A 20,618-nucleotide genomic window follows, 5' to 3' on the forward strand; every position below is an offset into this window, starting at 1 on the left:
AGTAGGAGGGTGTTGTTTGACCTAGTATTAAGGAAGTGTGTAGACGTAGAGAGAGAGAGAGGATGGACCATAATGTTCTCTCTCCAAACATATCCCAATCCAAATGGGGCTCAAATGGATCCTGACTGTACATACCACAGGTGTGTGTGTGTGTGTGTGTGTGTGTCAGTAGGCAGGTGTGTGGTCTACAGGACGTCTTCAGTCTGGCTGCGTGACTGAGCACATTATGATGAACAGCTTCACCCAAATGACTGATTGTGTCTTGCTAGTGCCATAAATTACACTTCCACACACACACACACACACACACACACACACACAGATAGAGTGAGACCCTACAAAAATTTTTTTTCACTCTCAGATTTCTAAACCCTTGTCTCCCACTTCTTTTCCGTCCATTTTCCTCCGTCCATATTCGCTATGTTGTCACGACTGCAATGCACAGTGGGATATACAGTATTTCTTGGGGGTTGACCGTTGGTCGTACGCCACACAGTCCACTCTGTAGGGGGCGCGTGTGTGTAATCACTGTCGTCTTCTACTCACCGATGTGTTTGCCCTTCATGTGGTAGTAGAAGGAGACGCAGTACGGCATCCTCCCAGAACCCTTTGGACCCCTGTACAGGGTCTCGTTAAAAAGTGGAGACATCAGACGGGCCTTCTCTCCTTGAACCCGTGGTTGTGAGGCTTCGATGTACATGTAGAAACCTGCGACCGACCAAACATGTCATCATCATATTTACGTCGTTGTCCTGAGTCAACAGACTGGGCTGATGTTTTCCTCAACCTGAACTCTCCTCACCTTCTTTGGTTCCACTGCGGTCGGTGTCGGGCCCAGTGTTGGCCGATCGTTTGGGGTTCTGAGTCAGGTGATTCTGTCTGGTCCAGTCAAAGTTGTCACTGCGGTCTTGAGAAAAGCCGCAGATCCGGTCGTCCTCGAATCCACAAACGTGATCTGATGGAAAAGCATCGAGAGAGAGAGAGAGAGAGAGAGTAAAGATGGTGAGAAGCAGCTAACCTCTGAACCCTCCGCTTCACTATTTGAAGTTCTGATAAGTCGGGATATAAAATTGTGTTTCACAAAACAACAGGCGTGTTTCCATACGACAGAAAAGGTTCCATGTCTGTGACACCGTCACCTCCATGAAAACATCCACAGAATTCCGCTATTAATGAAAATTGATCCGAGCCAGTACAACAACAACACATCTACAAACATGAGTTCCATATACAGTGAAAGCCTCTCTCTCTCCCTCTCTCTCTCTCTCCCTCCCTCACCCACACACACCTCACCAGGACAGCTCGTGTTCATTTCTGTATCAGGAAGCTAATCTATTGCCACACACACCCTGCTCCGCTCTGCACTGCACTGCATTCAATTTGCACTGTTGTTCTCGCAGCCTGTTTCAATCTGCTGTTGTTTTAATTGCCTAACCCTGGCAGGGCCAGATGCCACTCCTGCCAGAAAATGCTGCTGTGTCTCTTAATGAAGAAAATAGACAGGATGCAATTGACTGAAACTGAATGAAAGACGGCAAAAGAATGTGAAAGAGGCGAAAGAAAAAAAAATCAGAGAGCAGAGAGTTAGTAGAACCAGAGAGTGAGAAAGACGACAAAGGTGTCATAGTGACCAAGGTGTTGGTGCCTACTCAGAATACTCTTCTTCTTCTTCCTCCTCTTCTTCTTCTCCTTCTCCTTCTTCTTCTTCTTCTTCTCCTTCTCCTTCTTCTTCTTCTTCTTCCTCCTCCTCTTCCTCTTCTTCCGCTCCTTCCTCTTCTTCTTCTTCCTCCTCCTCTTCTTCTTCTTCTTCCTCCTCCTCTTCTTCTTCTTCTTTTTCCTCTTCTTCTTCTTCTTCCTCCTCCTCTTCCTCTTCTTCCGCTTCTTCCTCTTCTTCTTCCTTCTTCTTCTTCATCTTCCTCTTCCTCTTCTTCTTCTTCTTTTTCTTCTTCTTCTTCTTCTCCTTCTCCTTCTTCTTCTTCTTCTTCTTCTCCGGTCCATTGGAGGCCAAACTTCTCCCTGACAACTTTGTACCAACACTGCTTGAAGCATAAAAGCTAAATTGGCTTTCATCAAACTTTAATGTGCCTTCCTAAATTCCCCGCCCTGACATCAATCAGCCGACAACAACAACAACAACAGCAGCAGCAACAACAACAACCTAAAGGCTGAGGAATGAGGTGAAGCAGAGGAAGTAATGTCTCACCTGTAGGCCGTGGGTAAGTGTAGGCTGTAGGACATAAATAAAACATAAAAGAAACAAAAACAAGATTGATCAGCGTGGGTCATGCAAACACAGGACTGTGACTCAAAGATACTGTGTAGAAACTCTCACGTTCAGAGTACTGAATGATTCGAGTGACGTAGTCGCCGGTGCTGAAGGTGGTGATGGGGGACAGTCGGACTTCGTAGGACACGGGGATTTGCAGGTCAGGGATGGTGTAGGTCATCAGGACGCCCTTCTCTGGCTCCTTCCCCCTGAGGTCAATCTGCTTGACCAGTTGGTTCAGTTTATTCTAGATGGAAAAATTACAAAAAAAAAAAAAATCACATTAGCCTGTGTAGCAAGTGATTTATTTATTTATTTTTAAAAAATCTTTTTGCTTTGTCTTATATTAGTGACCGATCACACGTCCAACAGAAAGTCCTCTCTGATTGGCTTCCATCTGTCATGATATGATATGAATGAATAATTAATAATCACGTAAGTTCAATGTCATGTTTTTCAATTGTAAAAACATTAAATCTAAAAATGTAATGAAACTTTTATCATTCTATATTAACTTGTATTTTAATTCACTGTAACAAGTTAATTTGATTGTAACGACTCATTAACGTGACACACGTAGGCAAAGCATTATCACGACGTATAGGTTATTAGAAATGGTTTGATGTTGCTCCAGATTCCATCTTAATATTCTTTCAGCAGCTTTTCTAACAGAGTTATTCCTGTGTTATTCCACCCACAAAGAGACAAATCCATTAGCTGTGTCCCTGCCTCTGAACACGGCTACTTAAAGACCTGACACCGAGCTCAATCTAATGCATTAGGTCCGCCACTCCACCGTGACACTTCACTACACCCACAGCATGCATTATCACTTTATGCATGAGGCAGAGGCTCAGAGTGTGTGTGCTGTGCATGGATTTGGGGCCTGATGCACTTACTGTGTTAATGCGTACAGTGGATGTGTCGGTGAAACAGAACAGACACGGGTTTCTGTGGATGTTACTATGAAGGGACGGGTATTGAACTGAAGTTGGTGCTGATGCACATTACACTGGATCTTACCGGGAAAAAACAAAAACAAAAACATTTCCCAGTGAGAAAACTAGAAGAAAAACAAACAGATCTGCTAACGGCCAGTTTTATTTTCTTCTCGAAACAAATCTTTTCGTATGATACAAAAAAGTCTTCAAACTGACACTGTTAGAAAATGTCTAAATCTAGACCAGGTCAGTGTCGATGCATCTGTAGTTTTGACTTTTTTTTTCTTCAAATGTTCAGAAAACAGTAGTGAAGAAAAAAACCCAGGGACAGAGAGAGCTCCACCTACTGTCTACTCGTCCACCACAACATTTTTGCATGTACTTCCATTTTTGTATCTGCAAAGTATCGTACCACGGTACTTTGGTTGTAAGCTGAGTACAAACGTCCCCTACAACAACGCGGTCGTGTTGGACAATAAAGGACAAGAGAAATGTCACAATAAAAACTCTTCTTCTTCTCCTCCTTGTCCTCGGTGCCGTGTGCTCGCTCCAGAACAGTTTGGTGTGGCACTCAGGCGTCAGCTGACTCCCTTCATAGACCGTACAGACTGTGACACCGGCACAGAATTAGCTCTTCCTCCTGTCCTGCTCTGACTATTTTCACCCCGTGTCTACTAACTACCACAAATTCAAACACAACTAGAGGGGGATGATATTCCCACTGACAAGACCACGGTGACTCCTGCCTTAGCTGCCAAAAGAATTGGCTCGACTCTCCTTGGTGCCAGTATCACATGGCAGCTCCAGCCCAATCCCTGCACGTTTCTGCTCGGCAGCTCACAGCCAGGATGGAATCCGTCCTTCCTCAGCAGGCAGGATGCCACCAGTAGCTGTTCCTTCTCCATTCTTAGTGAAAGTCTGGCTGTTTTCCTTTGTGTTGAACCAACTTTTCGCACTCTCCTGCCAGTCATTGAGCATCCTTCCACATCCTTGTACAACAGCAGGTATCTTTCAGTGCAGACTAGATAATCTGCTCCTAAAAATAAACCACTCTTTTCGTCCCACTCCACGCCCTCTCCTTTATTTTACCTTCCCATTTTTATGATGCCGCTGTGACCACAGAATATTGGAGGGATATAAAGGACGTCTGCATACTTTACTCCAGGGTTGTAGAGAAGCAGTGAGCGCAACGCAAAGATCCAATAACGGCTGTTGGCTGGTTTTGAAAACAAGAAGTAATTTTTTAAAAAAAAACAAACATTAGAAAACAAGAAGTAATTTTTTAAAAAACATTAGGGCATAATGCTGGTTTTGAAAACAAGAAGTAATTTTTAAAAAAACATCAGGGACAACATGTGTGAAAGTCATACATCTACCTGTTGTTATTTGTCTTTTCTGTTTTTAATGAATATAAATGTACTTAAAAATAATCATGATTAATGATGATTAATTAACATCATGATTAATCATGATGTTCCATGATGAGTCCACAGCTCCCAGTGATTCAAACATCTGAATCCATGAACAGCCCTAGTGATTATTTAAAAGATGCAGCTTGACAAACTGACATTTTTCCAAACCTCAAACAAAGAACTGAACTGTCTAAAAAAAACTTCAGGATGGATTGGTTTTTCCTGCTCAAAATGATTTTAAATTACATTTCTGCCTCTCTGATCTTTTCAGACGCTTGTAATTACAAACACGATGATTCGTTCAGAAAATATAATAGTTATCTACGTGTGTGTGTGTGTGTGGACACCACTGTAACTGAGCAGATGCGTCAGCCTGGTGTTGCTTCATGTTTAATCAGCTCAAAGGTGAAACGTCTCTGTTTTACAAACGTTTACACACCGGTCACGTGGTGACCACCATCGTGTCAAAATGGCCGTCAAGCAGAGCTGAGCTGAGGTCGTATACATGAAGTACGTGATGGTGTTAAAAGATCAACTATAATAACAGTGAAGAGTTGGGATTTAAACGCAGGTGCGGGAGATAAAAGCAACAAATCCCACAGACTTCGGCCTTTTAAGTGTGTGGGAGGGCGGACGGATGGACGGATGGATGGATGGATGGATGGACGGACGGATGGCGTGGGAAAATTAACAGCTTGAATAAATGCATGCAGTAATGCATGAGTTCTCGCCGTGCTTCACACTGGGTCAGTGCACATGTACATTTCCACGGACGCTGCGTCCAGGCGCTCATTTAGAAAAGTTTGGTTTATGATTGGAGATTTTTCTACTTTACCTTAAATATACATATATACATATATATATATATATATACACTGTATATATACATATATATGCAAATTTTATGTGTGACAGGAAAGACAAGTAATTAGTGCAAATATTTAGTGGTGTAAATAATTACAATTTCCTTGTTCGTTGCTTTAATCTTAATTAAACGTCACTGAGCTTCTGTGAAGTGAATTTAAAGAGGGTTCATGACAACTTGAAGATGCGTCGAGAAGCTGATGATTCCTTCACAGAGAATTCCCCCGTGGGGAGTTTCAGCTATAGCTAATTAAAAAGTGTAAACAATGGTTTCACGGCCCGACTGAGTCGAACACGTACTGTAGAAACAGACGCAGCCGCAAGGGCACGCCAATCACTGACAGTTAAATACAAAAAAAAATGGTTAATGTGAGCAAAGAAGAAGAAGAATGTGGCAAAAAGCGTGGTTTGAGGAACTGATCTCCAACATCCGGCCTCCGTCTCTGAGCCGGCATGTCTCCCTGGAGAACTCCACATCATTTTGCAGGTGCTAAAAAGATGGAGTGTCAAGGTGTTAAGAGGGTGAGCTGGAGAAAGTGTTGCAGAAATAGATGGCTTGTGAAATTGAGATGGAATTACATTTGAATGTTCTGGTAGACGCCGTTTAACAGTGGAGAGCACCCGTGGGATTGGCTGTTTTTCTTTAATTTGAAGCTCGTTTGAGGCTTTGGCCCCGTTTCATTCACTTCCTTTCTTACTTTTTTCTTTTTCTTCTTTCTCATCTCCTTTCCCGAGGACACGCAGGTAGTCGTCTTCAAATTAGATTAAGGTTTAACAGCAGTTAAGAATTCTAAACAGCCACTTAATGTGAGAATGATTTCCAACATGGTCAGCATAACAACCTGCAGCAAATATTTATGTGTGAAACTCCAGTTTGCCACCGTTCACCCTACGTTAAATATCATTAGGTCTGCACTTAAGGCCAAGTAGCAGAGAAAAATGGGGGACGAGTGAGGGAGACAGTTAAATACAGACAGAGAGAGAGAGAGGGAGAGAGAGAGGAGCAAGTGTGGACGGAGAGATGGAGGAAAAAAAAGAACTGGTACAAAAAAAAAAAAAACAGGATCCAAATGTAGCGACTGAGGAAACCAGTCTAATGAAAGAAAGAGGAAGTGGAAGGAGAGTAGTCGAGGGGCTTAGGCACGCAATCTAACGTGCATCTGAGGAAGGACGGCGCTCATTTTGTATTTCCCTAAAGAGTCTTCCTTAATAAGGTAAGCAGCCAAGTCTTTAAAGTAGAGAGAGAATTAGCTATTCATCTACACAAAAGCAAGCTGGCACACTGGTTATTATCAGCCCTCGCTCTCTCTCTCTCTCTCTGTCTCACACACACATGCACACGCACACACAATCCTCAGCCAGCTGTATATAATTCACTGCTCTCTTACTGGTCCCCTGATTTAAAAGCCAGTCATCTGTGAGAGGTTATTAAAAACAAAACAGAAGAAGAAGAAGAAGAAGAAGAAGAAGAAAAAGAAGAAGAAGAAGAAGAAGAAGAAGAAGAAGAGAGCTCCATTAAAGTTGGTTTTTATCACTGACGTCTGTGGTTTTAAAGACTAAAATCAAGGATTGAAACATTTCAAGTTTCAACAACAAAACCTTCTAATTATGGACACTCCTGTGGTGTGGAGTATTCATACTAATGTAACTGTTTCCTGCATGTATGAAGCAAACCATCCGTGCAAAACTAAATCTTTTAGTGTGTCTTTGGAACATGCTTCGATGACGGCTTTAGTTGAAGACAAATGAGTTGAAGTTTAAAAAAAACAGATAATAAACTCATGACGTGTGTGAACGCCAGACTAAATGAATCCGAACCACAGGGAGGTGAATGAAAACTCACCACAGAAGCTGCTCAAACATTAAACACTAACAAATGAAGTTTTTCTCTGGTCAAACTGACTTCCCGCTGACACTCTGAAAGGAGCCGCGTTGGCAGGAAACCAGTCGGATGAAGCACCATGATATAAAAGAAAAACAAATGTCTGTCTGGTGAACAAGGTCTGGATCTTTTTTTTTAATGTTTTTTAATTAGTTTCAGAAAAGAATAAAACAATGTCTCTGACATATGGGAATGAACCCTGTAGAGAGGTGAGGAGTGGGGAGGAGGGTGGGGGAGGAGTGGTTTATTCCCAGTGTTCCCTTGTGTAAAATAGTGTGTGAATTCTCAAGTAAAACCAGGAATCATCAAGAAGCAAAAAAAAACAATTCTTAGAAAAACAAGCTCTTGGCTCGTTGTCAAAAAAGACAAAACAAAAATGAATTTGTCCTTGAACAAAACAAAAAAACAGAGCGTACTTTAATATTAATATGTTGACGTCTAATGATGTGACTCTAAAAAAGGCAAACAATGTAATAAAGTGAATCAACGATTAACTCGGTGATTCCCTTTTCCCCAGAGTGGCCTATATTTACTCACTTCCTCCCAGTCTGATGTTCCAGTTTATTTGCCATTGTTTGTAATGAGCAACTGTGAAAGGAACGCGTCACAACAACTGTCTCCGTCCATCGCTCCCAGCTATTGGACTGAGCCGCGCACAATTATCTTATTAGGCTTAATTTAACAGAGGATAATGAGAAAACAAATGCAAGTGTGTTTCCGTGAGCCGTGAGCGTCGGACGGTGCTGTGGACGGATGTTAGTGTCAAACTCCATTACCTTGCGGACGTTTATCCAGTAGCCTATGATGCGGTCTGTGGCCTCGGGGTCTTTCTGTGTCCACTGCAGGTTGTAGGAATAGTTGTTTCCTTTCAGGATCCGGACTGGGTTCGGTGTGTCGAAGTAGAATTCTGCGTTGTAGGGTTTGGCTGTGAAAGGAGGCGGGAGAAGCCGTATCAGCATTTGAAACAAGAACGACAGTTAACGTGGAGTATTATTATCTGGATACACAGGTTAAAGCTGCCGTCGTCAGGCTGTAACAGGATCTACAGCCTCCAACAGCAGAAGAGTCGTTTTTACCACTGTACAACCAAATTAAATATAAGTTTGCAAAGTTTGGAGGACTGTCGTTAGAGGTTTATAGAAGTACAAAAAAAATCCAACTGAGCATAGATTTTAATCATTAAGTTTTATCTGTTCAACCACCAAAATTGCCCACTAATGTCCAACGAAAGACTTCTTACCAGAAACATTAAATGTACACGATGACGTTCCAGCGTAATTGCTGACTCTGCACTCGTAAGAGCCGTTGTTGAGGGGCTCCAGCTTGAACTTCAGCTCCGGCGTCTCCTTCAGGTCGGGCATGGGCATGCGAATGATCTCGCCGTTGCGATACCAGCGGATGTCGGTCAGACGCGGTGGGTTGGCCCTCAGGATCGTGCACCTCAGCGTCACCATCTGGGAGTTTCTAGAACGCACGTCCTGGAAAACGGGGTCCAGTATTGGTGAATCTGTTGGAACACGGAGGTGTAACTCCAGTTAGGGTCTCCAACCACGGCATTAACCCACGCCTGCAGCTACAACTACCCACATTAACCAGTTCTAATTAACCTGTCAGCAGTGATGTAAGGCCACCGATTTTAATCATTGACTAGCCCAGGTTATCTTGGGATCCACTGTGACACCGCGCTGCAAAATGACTCTGCCGCAGAGCAATAAGCAGCGGGATCATCCCGGCTAATCATACAGATTGGACACAAGATGTTGAGAGGAGAATTGTTGTGATGAAATTTGATGTTGAAGCCCCTGAAGATGAGACTTGATGTGGTTTGAGTCAGTGATGAATTACTGTGGAATTTAAATCCACTTTGAACCAGTGATAAAGATGGAACTGGAATGTTCTTTATGTAAATATATACTGTGTTTATTTATATTGATATATAGTATATACACAAGTGCATATTTAGATAAATGTGTAGATATCATAAATATAAATATATGTATATAGTAACTTTTTTTTTAAATTTTTTCTGCTCCAGTTCAGAACATGTTTGACTACCACTGGTTCAGTCTTTGTTTCTAGCTTGAATCTGACTGCAGCGTCTTCTTTGCCTCCTGGTGCAGGTGAGTGATCGTTGATCAGTCAAAGGTCACACAATAATCCCACAGTCTGATTAGTGTATGGTCACACACCCTGCCTAACCCTTATGGACACGTGTGCATACTGATGGCCGACTGACTTTGGAAACGAGCAGCAAGGGTAAAAAGAAAAAAAAATAAATGTGGAGAAACACACACAGATGCAGTGGAAACGCTTTGTTCATAAATGGTTTCATTTCCACCAGAATTTGACTGAGAAAATAACCAACACCCGTCACGTGACCGTTTGTTCAAACAACTGCGGACTTTCCCAGCCGTGGAATGTCGTTTTTTTTTCTGCCGTCGTGGCGCTGAACTCCACGTAAACAAAACGTTCCTGTCCGTCTTATTGGATGTAAAATGGATTCTCTTCAGCACTGACTTCAGCACTGACTTCAGCACTGACCAAGACAAACATTTAAAGTACACAAAGTCAAAATCAATTTACATGAGACAGAAGGGAGAGATGGGAGTGTAGGGGAGGGAGGGTGAGGGAACAGCCTCTCCTAAAGATGCAGGAACGGAGGAAGACGAATGGCAGAGTGTGTTAAAGTGAGAGAAGTCAATGATTGAGGAGGGAAGGTGTGGACAGCAGGATACAAAAAAAAAAAACAGGATGCAGAAAGGGAGGGAGAAGATGGAGAAAGGTCCGCTCTCACGGCCAGCAGTTTGCTGATTGATGATGATGAGAACGGCAATGGGGAGGAACCGCCACGTCTCTGAGGGTAAAGAAGGGGAACAAGAAAAACAGGAGGATGCAGACGAGTCCAAAGTGGCAAAAATCTGTGCATCCACTCAATTATGTGGCAGAAAAAAACTAAATGAGCAGAAGATGTTGTTAAACAGGAGAAGGAAAAACAAACCAGGTCCAAATAAACCACCGTATTATACAGAAGTCAAAAACACAGATTAGAGTCTGAGTTTAACAACCAACCGTGAGGAAATACCACGGTGTGACCTACGTATGTTCGACCGTCGCTGCTGAGGACCAGCGTGTTTATAATACAGACGGTTTTAATCTGAGCCGTAAAATTCCTAATAAAGGTGCACTAGCTTTAGGAAAGGGAGCGAGTTTCATCAGTTCATCACTTCCTACATTCTTGTTGCTAATAAAAAGGATTTCAGTCAAAGGAGAAACTTTGAATATTTTGCAGTTCTGCTGGTTTTTACTTTAACATCTTACCACCTTCTTGAACCTCCTTTTTTTTCAAGGTTTCTTTTTACCTTCTTCCTTTCAGTTTAGCTCATGCATCTGTGTCATCTCTCTGTGTTTTTTTTTTTGTTCTGTACTGAGAGGGGTTACCTCCTACACCATTAATCAGAATTGGCAACCATGGACAGCAGAGCTCACAGTGTGTTAGCCTTTGCACCGGAGCTGCTATAGAAAGCACCGTAAATCCTCCTGTGAAAAAGACGATTTTTTTTTTCTGTTCTTTCATCGTCAATTTTATCAGTAACCACGAGCACAAACAAGACGTGCACCATATGTCCTAGCACAACTCACTGAGGAATACAAACATTTTTATAAATAGAATAAAATAATAATAAAATAACTTGTGTAATTTGTTCCTAAAAAATGCAAAAAAGCGACATAAATTTACCATATGATAAAATATATTATTTTAAATTCAAAAATGGAAACAAACCTATTAAATATTATTTTTGTGTGTGATCAGATTAAACTTTGACTGTTTAATCCATTTATAGTCTGAAGGATTAGAGTTCAGTGAAAGCTCCGTGATCGAGAACACACAGGGAATAATAAAAACCTGTTGCTGAGCTATTGTCCAACTACCAACAGTCACAACAGAATGATTAAAAAAAAGGATTTTCTTTAAACTCCTTTCTGTTTGTATTTATTTAGACTTTTGCTGAAATGATTTACTCCTGACTTGTGCTTGGGTTTTATTGCACTCTCTCACGTCGTTGGAAGATATTTCTCAGTAAATTAACAAAGATGTTCATCAAGACACAAACTGAATTGTTATTTCAGAAAAATCCTTAAATACGTGTTTTCTTTCTTCACTGTCGTCACGACTCTGTCGACAGACACTTCAACCTCAGCCCTGGCTGTTTGACTCTCTGCCCTGAGCCTGTCCTGTTTTTCACTGACAGCTCAGTCTGTATTTTTATATTGTTTAAATACGATTAAAATACACTCACGCTCGTCTCCACGGACACCGGGCCACGGTGCAGCTCAAAAGACCAAACTGTCCAGAAGAATTTCCAAACTAAGGGGCCACGGTGCAGCTCAAAAGACCAAAGCGTCCAGGAGAATTTCCAAACTCCAAAAATCATTTCTCTTTCAGTGAGTTTTTACTGAGGACACATGAGTACAGCGCCACCATGTGAAAGGAACTAAGTCAATCTTTTTGTCTGTAAACAGCTGGGTCTCATTATGTCAGACGCTAATCAGACCTCAGGTGTGATGTGATTGACAGAGGAGGAGGGTTAAGGGGAGCTGAGCAGTTTAGGCTACACAGCTTGTTAATGGAGTCATTTTACAGCCTGGATACACAGATGATTCATTTCTTGGCCGATACTCTAGACTTTCAGTGAGAAACACGCAGCGTGTCCGTAATGAAAGTGTCACTCACGGACCTGCTGCACTCATTAGGGAAACTCCGCACACTCTCCAACGGCCGCGGTGCGTTAGCCTCACACGTACGTACAGACAGAGGCTGCTAATTTGGGTCTGTGTTTATCAACCTCAGCACGGCGGCGGCGGCGGAGGCTGAAAGGCCACAGACCTGAGGACAAATGTTGACTTAGTCTCTTCTTTTAATCACAAGCATAAACTTATTGAGCAACTTTTAGTTTGGATTCCCCAGAGTGAAGGTCTGTGTTCCTGTGTTTTTAATAACTGCAGTAAACCTCGTCAAAAACGTTCAATTACTGCTAATGTTTCTTTGGTCGGGGATTTTTCTGGTTTTTTTTTTACTTGCAGCAGATTTTTCTAGAACATCGCTACACGTTTTAAGAAGGGATTTTCTGGGCAGTAATATTTTGTTGATTGTTGTAATTAGCACAATTCACCGGCTCTGACACTAATAAGTTCCTTATGGTTCTGTCCATCTGATATACATCTGAGTGAATCTGATGAAGGTTTAATTTAAACTGTAATACTGTTTAAAATAAGAAGGTATTTTCTCTGTAAAACGCTAAAGATATAATTTTCTAACACAGTACGCCCCTAGTGGTTCATTTAGAAATAGCATTTTATTAAGAATTTCAAGTCTTTCAGCCCCTCCGATCTATTAACCTTAAACTATTTTACAGCTAAAATAGTCCTGTTCATTTAAATAGTCCTCGTTCATGTAGTGGGAACACAAATAGTTCTCAGTTCCATAAGAAATTGAACAAACAAACTCTGATGAAATGTAAACAGCACATGGTCAAAAATATCAGAGTGTTCTTTGCTCTGAGTCCGTGGTTATTGTTGTGTTCCCAAGTAAAAATAATCCGTCTCACACTCACACTGAACATTGAGCTGGACCTGTGCCTCTCTGCGTTTGATGTTCAGCCCGTTGTACGGAGCGGTCTGGCAGCGGTACGCCCCCATCATGTCCCGGGTGACGTTCCTTAGTCTCAGGCGACCGTCAGGCGTCTCCACCACCGGCTGACCCGACGGCATGAGCAGGTCCTTCTCTGTCCGTGACCACAGCACAGGTGGGCGAGGTTTGCCGTCCACTATCATGCACAGCAGCTCAGCGACACCCCCCTCTCGCACACTGACCACCTGACTTCCAGGTGGAACTGTCAGCACTGGAGGGGACACTTGGAAGAAAAGGTCGAGAAAGAAAGTTTAAAATAGTGAGAATATGGTGAAGTCGTCTGCTCCTACAGGGAGGAGCGTTTGTTTGTTTCTTTGGGTTTTTTTTAGACGTTATTAAATTCTGTGAAATGAAACAATATAATACCTTCCATAAGTAGAGTTTATACACTAAAGAGGAAAGGTTTATTAGGAAGAGGAATTATTGTTTTACATAGTGGGAGGAAAAGCAGCGCAAGAAGAGCACAGGAGGAAGGAGTTGGTTTTTATCTTATCTAACAAATGAGGAGGTGGCCTCCAGTTCAAACTGACAGATGGTGTGAACGGAGAAAGTGAATAACAGAGACAGATGGAGAATAAAATGAACGTAATGAAAGAAAATGACATTTACAAGCCTAATTTTATTGGACTATCAAACAGTTTCAACGCAACACGGGGACATTAGGAAATATGAGTCCTCAGGTTTGGGTAATAATGTTATGGTTAACCACACACAGGAATACTCCTACTGTCTTTGGAATTCTCACATTCCCTGTAGGAACAGAACAAAGTTCCAACGACCGATCGTTTCTCACATTTATGGACAGGAGTTTAAAAAAAAACATAAAATGAAATAGTACCAGATAAAGTTTTCTGATTTGACACTGGACACTGACTGACACTGAGCCACACTTCTATCAGCTACAAAAAGTTTTGGCTGCATTTGTCTCTAACAGGCAGGAAAGGATTGAATAAAATGTGAGCTTTTTTTTGGCATAAAAATATAATTATAATATTAGTGACTCAGATTTGGACTGTGCAGAATAATGCAGCACAATGACACAAAAAAATTCAAATAAATCCAAAAGTCACTGAAAAACAGTTTCATGGATTTTTGATATTAGTAGCACTAAAAAAAAAAAAGGTTTGTGTTTGGTTTCTGTACTGTTGTGTGGACGGGAATGGAAAAAGGGGAAAATGGAAATATTTCAAGTTGAAGTCCATTATTCATCCAATCCACAGAGTGAAAACACACAGGCTGCCACAGGAGGCGCCCTTTAAGATTGTGTTTCTTTGGGTCTCGAACCCAGGACCTTCTTCGTGTAAGGCAGAGTTCTAAGTCCGTTGTGATAACCACTAAAATGTCTGGCAGTAGATGGTTTTATTATTTTTTATCTATCATGGTAGAGAGTGTATTTCTTCATATAAAAACAACAATTCTCATAGTCAGAAAAATAACTTCAACTTCTTTTTGATAAGATGTTCCAGCAAACTTCAAGTCAGAATTACCCAGTTTATCCACTGGTGCAAATGTCATAAATGTACATGGTATTTTTTGTCTTGTCTTAAGGCATTTTAGTCTCTCAGTGGTGAGACCTTTGAGTCTTTTTAAAGAGTTCTTGTTCAGCAAAATAGTTTCAGCCCATTGGCAGATTTAATATTTGGTGCTTTATGATAATTTTCCCGAGTCTGAAATATAAAAACAAACAAACAAACAAACAAACTCACCACTGTTCTGGGAGATGTTCACGTCCACACGCAGCTCTGGAACTCTGCTGCCGGGGAAGTTTGCCACGCAGCTGTAGGTGGCCAAGTCTCTGAACTTCATGTCTACGATCTCCAAACTGCTGGTTCCCGGGGCCATGTCCGGGTCGCTGCGCAGCAATATCAGGTTGTCCGAGTTGTAGATGAGCGCACCGTTCTTGTACCAGGTGTAGTTGACCTTGTCCTGCGGGGTGGCATCCACGTGGCAGGACAGCTTAAGGTCGCGACCCATCTGGATGGTTTCACTGTCCTTGTTGGAGTCCGGTGTGATCTGGAAGGTCAGGTTGTTCATCGCTGTGAGGACGCAGAACCAAAAGGGTTAAAAACCGGAAACAAACTCACAAACACGACGTTACAAACAAACAAAGGAGGCTGGTGTTGTTTTTTTTTTGTTAGGACAAATAATACAGAAAATGTGTTGCTTTGAAAAAATTTAGCAAATGGAATTGTAACAAATGAACTTCCGCAGTATTATTTGGAAACCTTTTAATACATAACAAATATGTATCCCCTCGGCTGCTGCTGCTTCATGTATTCATTTTTATTGAAGGCTACTCTTCTCTTCTCTCCATCTCCGCGAAAAGGATTTATGATGAAATCAAAATGAGGTATTGATTTATCACGGCGGGATTAGATGAAGTAAAACGCAAAACAAAACAAAAAATGTAAATGAAAAATGGTATAAGAAAGCAGCAGTAAATTGTGAAAGAGGGAAAGACAAAGAAGTCCTAACACGGAGTAGAATAACAGGGGCACGAGGAGGAGGAGGAGGAGGAGGAGACGAACAAAATCAAGGACAAAGAGTTCCTCTCACACTGTCACATTTCATTTTCTGTTTCAAAGGCAGCGTTTCCCCAACACACTTCCACGGTGAATACCAAACAGCTCTCAGTTTCCACTCTGACCAGGGAGACGACGGCAGACGGAGGGAGTTTTGGACTTGAACTTCCTGTGAGCTTGTTAACAGTATCCTTGTCTTGGACTCACGGATGGATTTAAAACTGTGACCATATGGTGGCTGTGATCGTGCGACTGTTCCTGGGACATGTGTGGAAGACGTCGTCTGTACCTGGGAGTCTGTGCCTCTGTGTGTGTGTGCGTGTGTGTGTGTGTGTGTACTGGAGTGTGACTGCGTCCCCTGTCCAACTTCCTACTTCTGTGTGTGTGTGCGTACTTACTGTCAGTATGTGTGTGTGTGTATGTGTGTGTGTGTGTGTGTGTGTCTGTCCCACTCCCTTGCCGTTTTGCCACCTGTGCTGGTGTGATGATGCGTTCAGGACCATTAAGCTAACAGGAAAAACCATTCAGCATACGTTCTCTACAGTGTTGACTAACAGAAGAGCCTGTCGCTAATTGCTTCCACTCCACTCAGACTAATTGAAGTGAATAAAGATGATTAAAGGGGATAAAAATAGCCGGGGGTGGAGAGAGAGGAGAGAGGGGAGAGAGGGCTTCTGTTTTTAACGGCACAGAAACGAGGAGAAGACGACACTTGAGCCGTGTTAAAGCAGCTCTTTGACAAGGTTAACAAACTGCCTGTTGTTGTCGCTCTCACGCTCAAACTACTTTTCAGGTGTTGGGTCGGATTTTTAAACCCAAAAATATTATGGTTTATGGAATCAGAGCAGTGCATTTTTAACCCAAATCAAATGGGATGCTGTGAAACTCAACACAGCAACTTTACCCTTTTTTTTTTTTTTTTTTTTTTTTTGACTTACTCCTGACAACCAGATTGACGTTCTTTCGTGCGGGGTTTCCCACGTTGTTCACAGCCGTGCAGTTGTAAAACCCTGCGTCGCTCGGAGTCACCGCCCTCAGAGTCAGCGATCTGCCTCTGACCTGGGCGCTGAGGGGCAGAGGCCCGGGGTAACGTGTCCATGTCACGTTTGGAGATGGAAAACCCGCGATCACCTCGCAGGTCAGGACCACGTCCTGGCCAGGATCGACCACCACGGCGTCATCGACGGACAGACGGATCATCGGAGGAGCTGGAACAGAGAAGAAGAAGAAGAAGAAAATCAGAAATCCACACAAAACTGAACAAAAACCGTGTTTCAGCTCCTGCTGCGAAACCACTGGGAGTGAAAGTGCGAACTGTCTCTCAACAGCTGTCAAATTTAGATACAATTAAAAGTGTACGAAACGTGAGATTGTGTGTGTGTTATTTGGCACGTCAAGTGTGACTTTAAAACAGCGTGTATCACTAAAAATGACGTCTGCCGTTTGTAAATCAGTCCATGCAGCAAATTTAACAATTATTTCTATTTGTCACTCAATACTTGACACTTTTTTTACAAGATCAGTTAATATTTTCCTAAAGAGATTATACTCCTAATTTGATTTTTTCTTATTTCCTATTTAGTGGAAAAGTGTAGATAAAGCACAGTGTTTGACTGCTTGGTTGTCAAAAAGCTATAATCATAGAGCAGTGGTTCTTAATTATGTTCTGTCACGCCCCCCCTTGAGGACAGAAATGTTTTCACGCCCCCCCATGACCCCTCCGACCCACACCCCCTGAATTGAAATGCTATTGAGAACCTAATAACATGTATATTTTTATCTGTACAAACCACTGACTGCCACCTAGTGACTGGAGGCTTGTTATCATTCATGCATTACAGCAGTGTAACTACACTACAGCATGACCCCCTGGCACCCTACCGCGCCCCCCCAGGGGGGCCCGCCCCACTACTTGAGCAGTACTGTCATAGAGGTTCCTGGGTTGAATGTTCATATAACCACTATTTTAGTTCACAGTGAATTCACGTCATCATCAGAGTTTGTTGTTGGTTTAAAAATGAGTAACGAGGATGAGGCATCGTTTTCGGTCCTGGACCGCAGCATTTATCTACCATGGAGACTCGTGTTCTAACGTCAGCCATGTTGTTTTCACTGTGTGTTTTTATAGATAACTGACCTGGAGGAAAAATACAGCACGACCCAAAAATACAGCCTCACGAACATGGGGGAAAAAAAACCATGTTGTCGGACAGAGATGGATTTGACCTGGAGCCTTTTAGAAGAAACACAGGAGCGTTGGGTTCACGGAGGAAAACGGTGAACGGCCAGTAATAAAGGTAGGCGTGTTTCCATATTTGGGGTTAAATATGATGATTTTCTTTTTTGGAAAAGCAAAAAATTAATTAGTGAAAATGTTCAGTGATGGACTTGAAAAAGAAAATAGACAAATTTAGGTTTTAATCAACTGTAGAAAAAGTGAATCCACAGCATGAGACAGAGAGACAGAGAGAGAGAGAGAGAGAGAGATAGAGAGACCACTGAGCGCAGGAAGCGATTCATTCCTCTAATAGACTTTAGGGGCAGCACATCCTCTCATCTAATCTCTTTTTTAACAGATTGCAATTGCTTTAATGAAAGTGGTGCGCGGCGGCCGGACACCCGGGTTTGCAGAAACATGTTTCTATTGATGTTCTGCTAATGCAAGGATGTGTGCAACCGACAACACACACACACACACACACACATGAACAAAACAATAGGACGGAGAGAGATGCATAGGAACAGACTTGCGATCTGTATAATCTTGTGATCAATCTGTGTCTGCCAGAACACACTCCTGTTCAAACCTGTTCAGATGAGAGAGCTCTTTATTCACTATTTTTCATGAATCATCGCCCGAAAGCGAAGACTTCCTGGTTGTGTCCCGAGGATCTTTTGGACCTGATTATTACCCTGATTTAGACCTGATCCCAGAGCCTTCTGTGTGATGGCAGAAATAGCAGTATGTGTAGAAAAAAAAAAGAAAAACCAACCTAACATCCACTGTAACATCTGAAGCAAAAATGAAGGAGGAGGAAGTGAAGGTTTAAGAATTATAGCTTCAATTTCCTGGGGATGCGTGGGTGACGGTAACTGTAGGATCAGCCAGTGCTCTGCCCAAAGTAAAGGGATTTATGTGTAGCCCAGTGGTTTACAACCACACACACACACACACACACACACGCACACACACACACAGAGGAGAAAGTGAGAAAATAAAAAGATACAGCAATGTCTTTTTAAGTAAAATTGATGCCTGGTACTAACTTTTACTTCGTGGAGGTCTGTAATTTACTCTCTAATTTACTTCTCAGTTCCACCTAATGCCTCTGAAACTCGGCTCTTCGTTGGTGCCCATCTGGACCCACTTCCCTTATGGACCAGAAATATGTCCATAAGGGAAACAAAAAAAAAAACTATTCCCCTAAAAGGTGTTTTTTTTCTCTCAACTGTAACTTTTACATCTGCCTTTTCTTCTCTGTTGTGTTTTTTTTTTTTTTTTTTCCTTCAATACGTCTGAGTTTTGGGACCTGCTTCGCCGCCACTGTGTCAGTCAAAAACAGAGCAGGTCAGGAAAAGAGGCAGGCTCATATTTCTGAAGTTGAAGTTGCTGCTCTGTGCAAACAGGAGCTAAAGTTCCTGGAGTCAGAAAATTCTCTCTTGAAGCAAAGTCGGAGTTTGTGCACCGCGCCAACAGACGGAGGCGCTACAGCACAAACGCTTATTTGAATGGGTTTAAACGACAGAGTTTTTGTAAAAGGATATCAAAATAGTAAAAGAAATCATATCAGGACAAGAAAAGTGTAAAGGTTTGGCCAAAGAAATGTTGATGTGGATGATGAATAGGAACAAGCGTCTGCACAACCTCAGAAAAATGACAAAACCTTGGATGGTGCGTTCTTCAAAAAAAAAACTTTTCTAATCTGACCAGCAGTCGTTCCACCAACAGAACGTTTTGTTTCCTTGATTCCTCACCATCTTTTTTAGTCAAACTTTCACAGCTGGACAACTGACAGCACAGACATATTTTACTGTACTAAAGCTCATGGCAGATTGTCCATCGATCCAAGAACTTCCAATGGGGAATTTATCCTAGATATGATTATCTACCCACATATATATTACACACTTGTACTGCAGTAGTGTTATTGTGGGGCTTTATGGGACCCTGAGTTATAGTAATCAATAAAAGATTGAATTAACTGGAGGCAGATTGGCCAACACTGTTTGCTCAGAGGTTGTCAGCACTTTTAAATCTCAGCGTCTGTGATTCAGCGTTTTATTCCCCTCCGTATCAATGGATCACAAAACTATGTGTGTGTAAATCTTTAATCGCTTTATCACCAGTTTGGGCACGAACGAGTGCAGCGTGAAGAGTCGCCGTACTTCGGTGGTGCAGCGTGTTGTCAGAGTCAGATCAGCGCCACAGTCGTCACAACAACGTGGAGAGTCAATTTGACAGAACCCCGAAATCGGTACAGCGTCCACACACACACACACACACGTCCTGACCTTCCTTCATTTCCCCACACACACACATACACGTCCTGACCTTCCTTCATTTCCTTCCCTCCAGTGATCTTCACTGCTTTAAAACATTTCAGTCTCCAGAGAACTGCTCCCCTGTTTCTTTTCTTTTTTTTGTTGGGTCTCCCTCCAGTGTTCTTCACTGCTTTAAAACATTTCAGTCTCCAGAGAACTGCTCCCCTGTTTCTTTTCTTTTTTTTGTTGGGTTTTTTTTGCCACGACAGGTGGAGGCAAAAGGATTTGGCTTCTGTCAGCAGAAACAGGACGGAGCAAAAATCCCAAACTGAGATTATGATGTTAGAATCAATCAGTGTCCCTGTGGAATAGCAGTGAAACAGTGATGATGACATGACCCAGTTGGACCAATCTGAGCCACGAGGACAAAGAAGCTCAGTGGGGACAGACTTTAAACATTGGAGCAGAGTGTGTCGCTGGTTTTAAAGGTTATTAATTTGATGCTAACTTTTACTGTGACTCAGCAGCTGAACTCACAAAACAACCAGATCTGCATGGAT

General features: G+C 42.3%; 1 protein-coding gene and 1 long non-coding RNA gene across 5 annotated transcripts in view; one reads left to right on the top strand and one right to left on the bottom strand.

Moving 5' to 3' along the window:
• The window catches only part of LOC107988600 (uncharacterized), a 138,288-nt gene that overhangs the window by 102,085 nt on the left and 15,585 nt on the right, over window positions 1-20,618 (top strand). For both annotated transcript variants that reach the window (XR_003049682.1, XR_001760091.2), the window contains exon 4: window positions 17,705-17,873. This is a non-coding gene — a long non-coding RNA (uncharacterized LOC107988600). The remainder of the gene's footprint in view (window positions 1-17,704; window positions 17,874-20,618) is intronic.
• mdga1 (MAM domain containing glycosylphosphatidylinositol anchor 1) overlaps window positions 1-20,618 on the bottom strand; it is a 42,159-nt gene that overhangs the window by 15,444 nt on the left and 6,097 nt on the right. For all 3 annotated transcript variants that reach the window (XM_008310899.3, XM_025055460.1, XM_017032615.2), the window contains 9 exons: window positions 16,515-16,784; window positions 14,761-15,090; window positions 12,978-13,277; window positions 8,606-8,872; window positions 8,142-8,290; window positions 2,333-2,513; window positions 2,204-2,227; window positions 803-955; window positions 547-708 (listed from right to left, as the gene is read on the bottom strand). In XM_008310899.3, the coding sequence (XP_008309121.3) occupies window positions 547-708; window positions 803-955; window positions 2,204-2,227; window positions 2,333-2,513; window positions 8,142-8,290; window positions 8,606-8,872; window positions 12,978-13,277; window positions 14,761-15,090; window positions 16,515-16,784 (1,836 nt within the window). The remainder of the gene's footprint in view (window positions 1-546; window positions 709-802; window positions 956-2,203; window positions 2,228-2,332; window positions 2,514-8,141; window positions 8,291-8,605; window positions 8,873-12,977; window positions 13,278-14,760; window positions 15,091-16,514; window positions 16,785-20,618) is intronic.

This window comes from Cynoglossus semilaevis, chromosome 5 (assembly GCF_000523025.1).
Source record: "Cynoglossus semilaevis isolate Cse_v1.0 chromosome 5, Cse_v1.0, whole genome shotgun sequence".
In the NCBI taxonomy this organism is placed as follows: Eukaryota; Metazoa; Chordata; class Actinopteri; order Pleuronectiformes; family Cynoglossidae; genus Cynoglossus; species Cynoglossus semilaevis.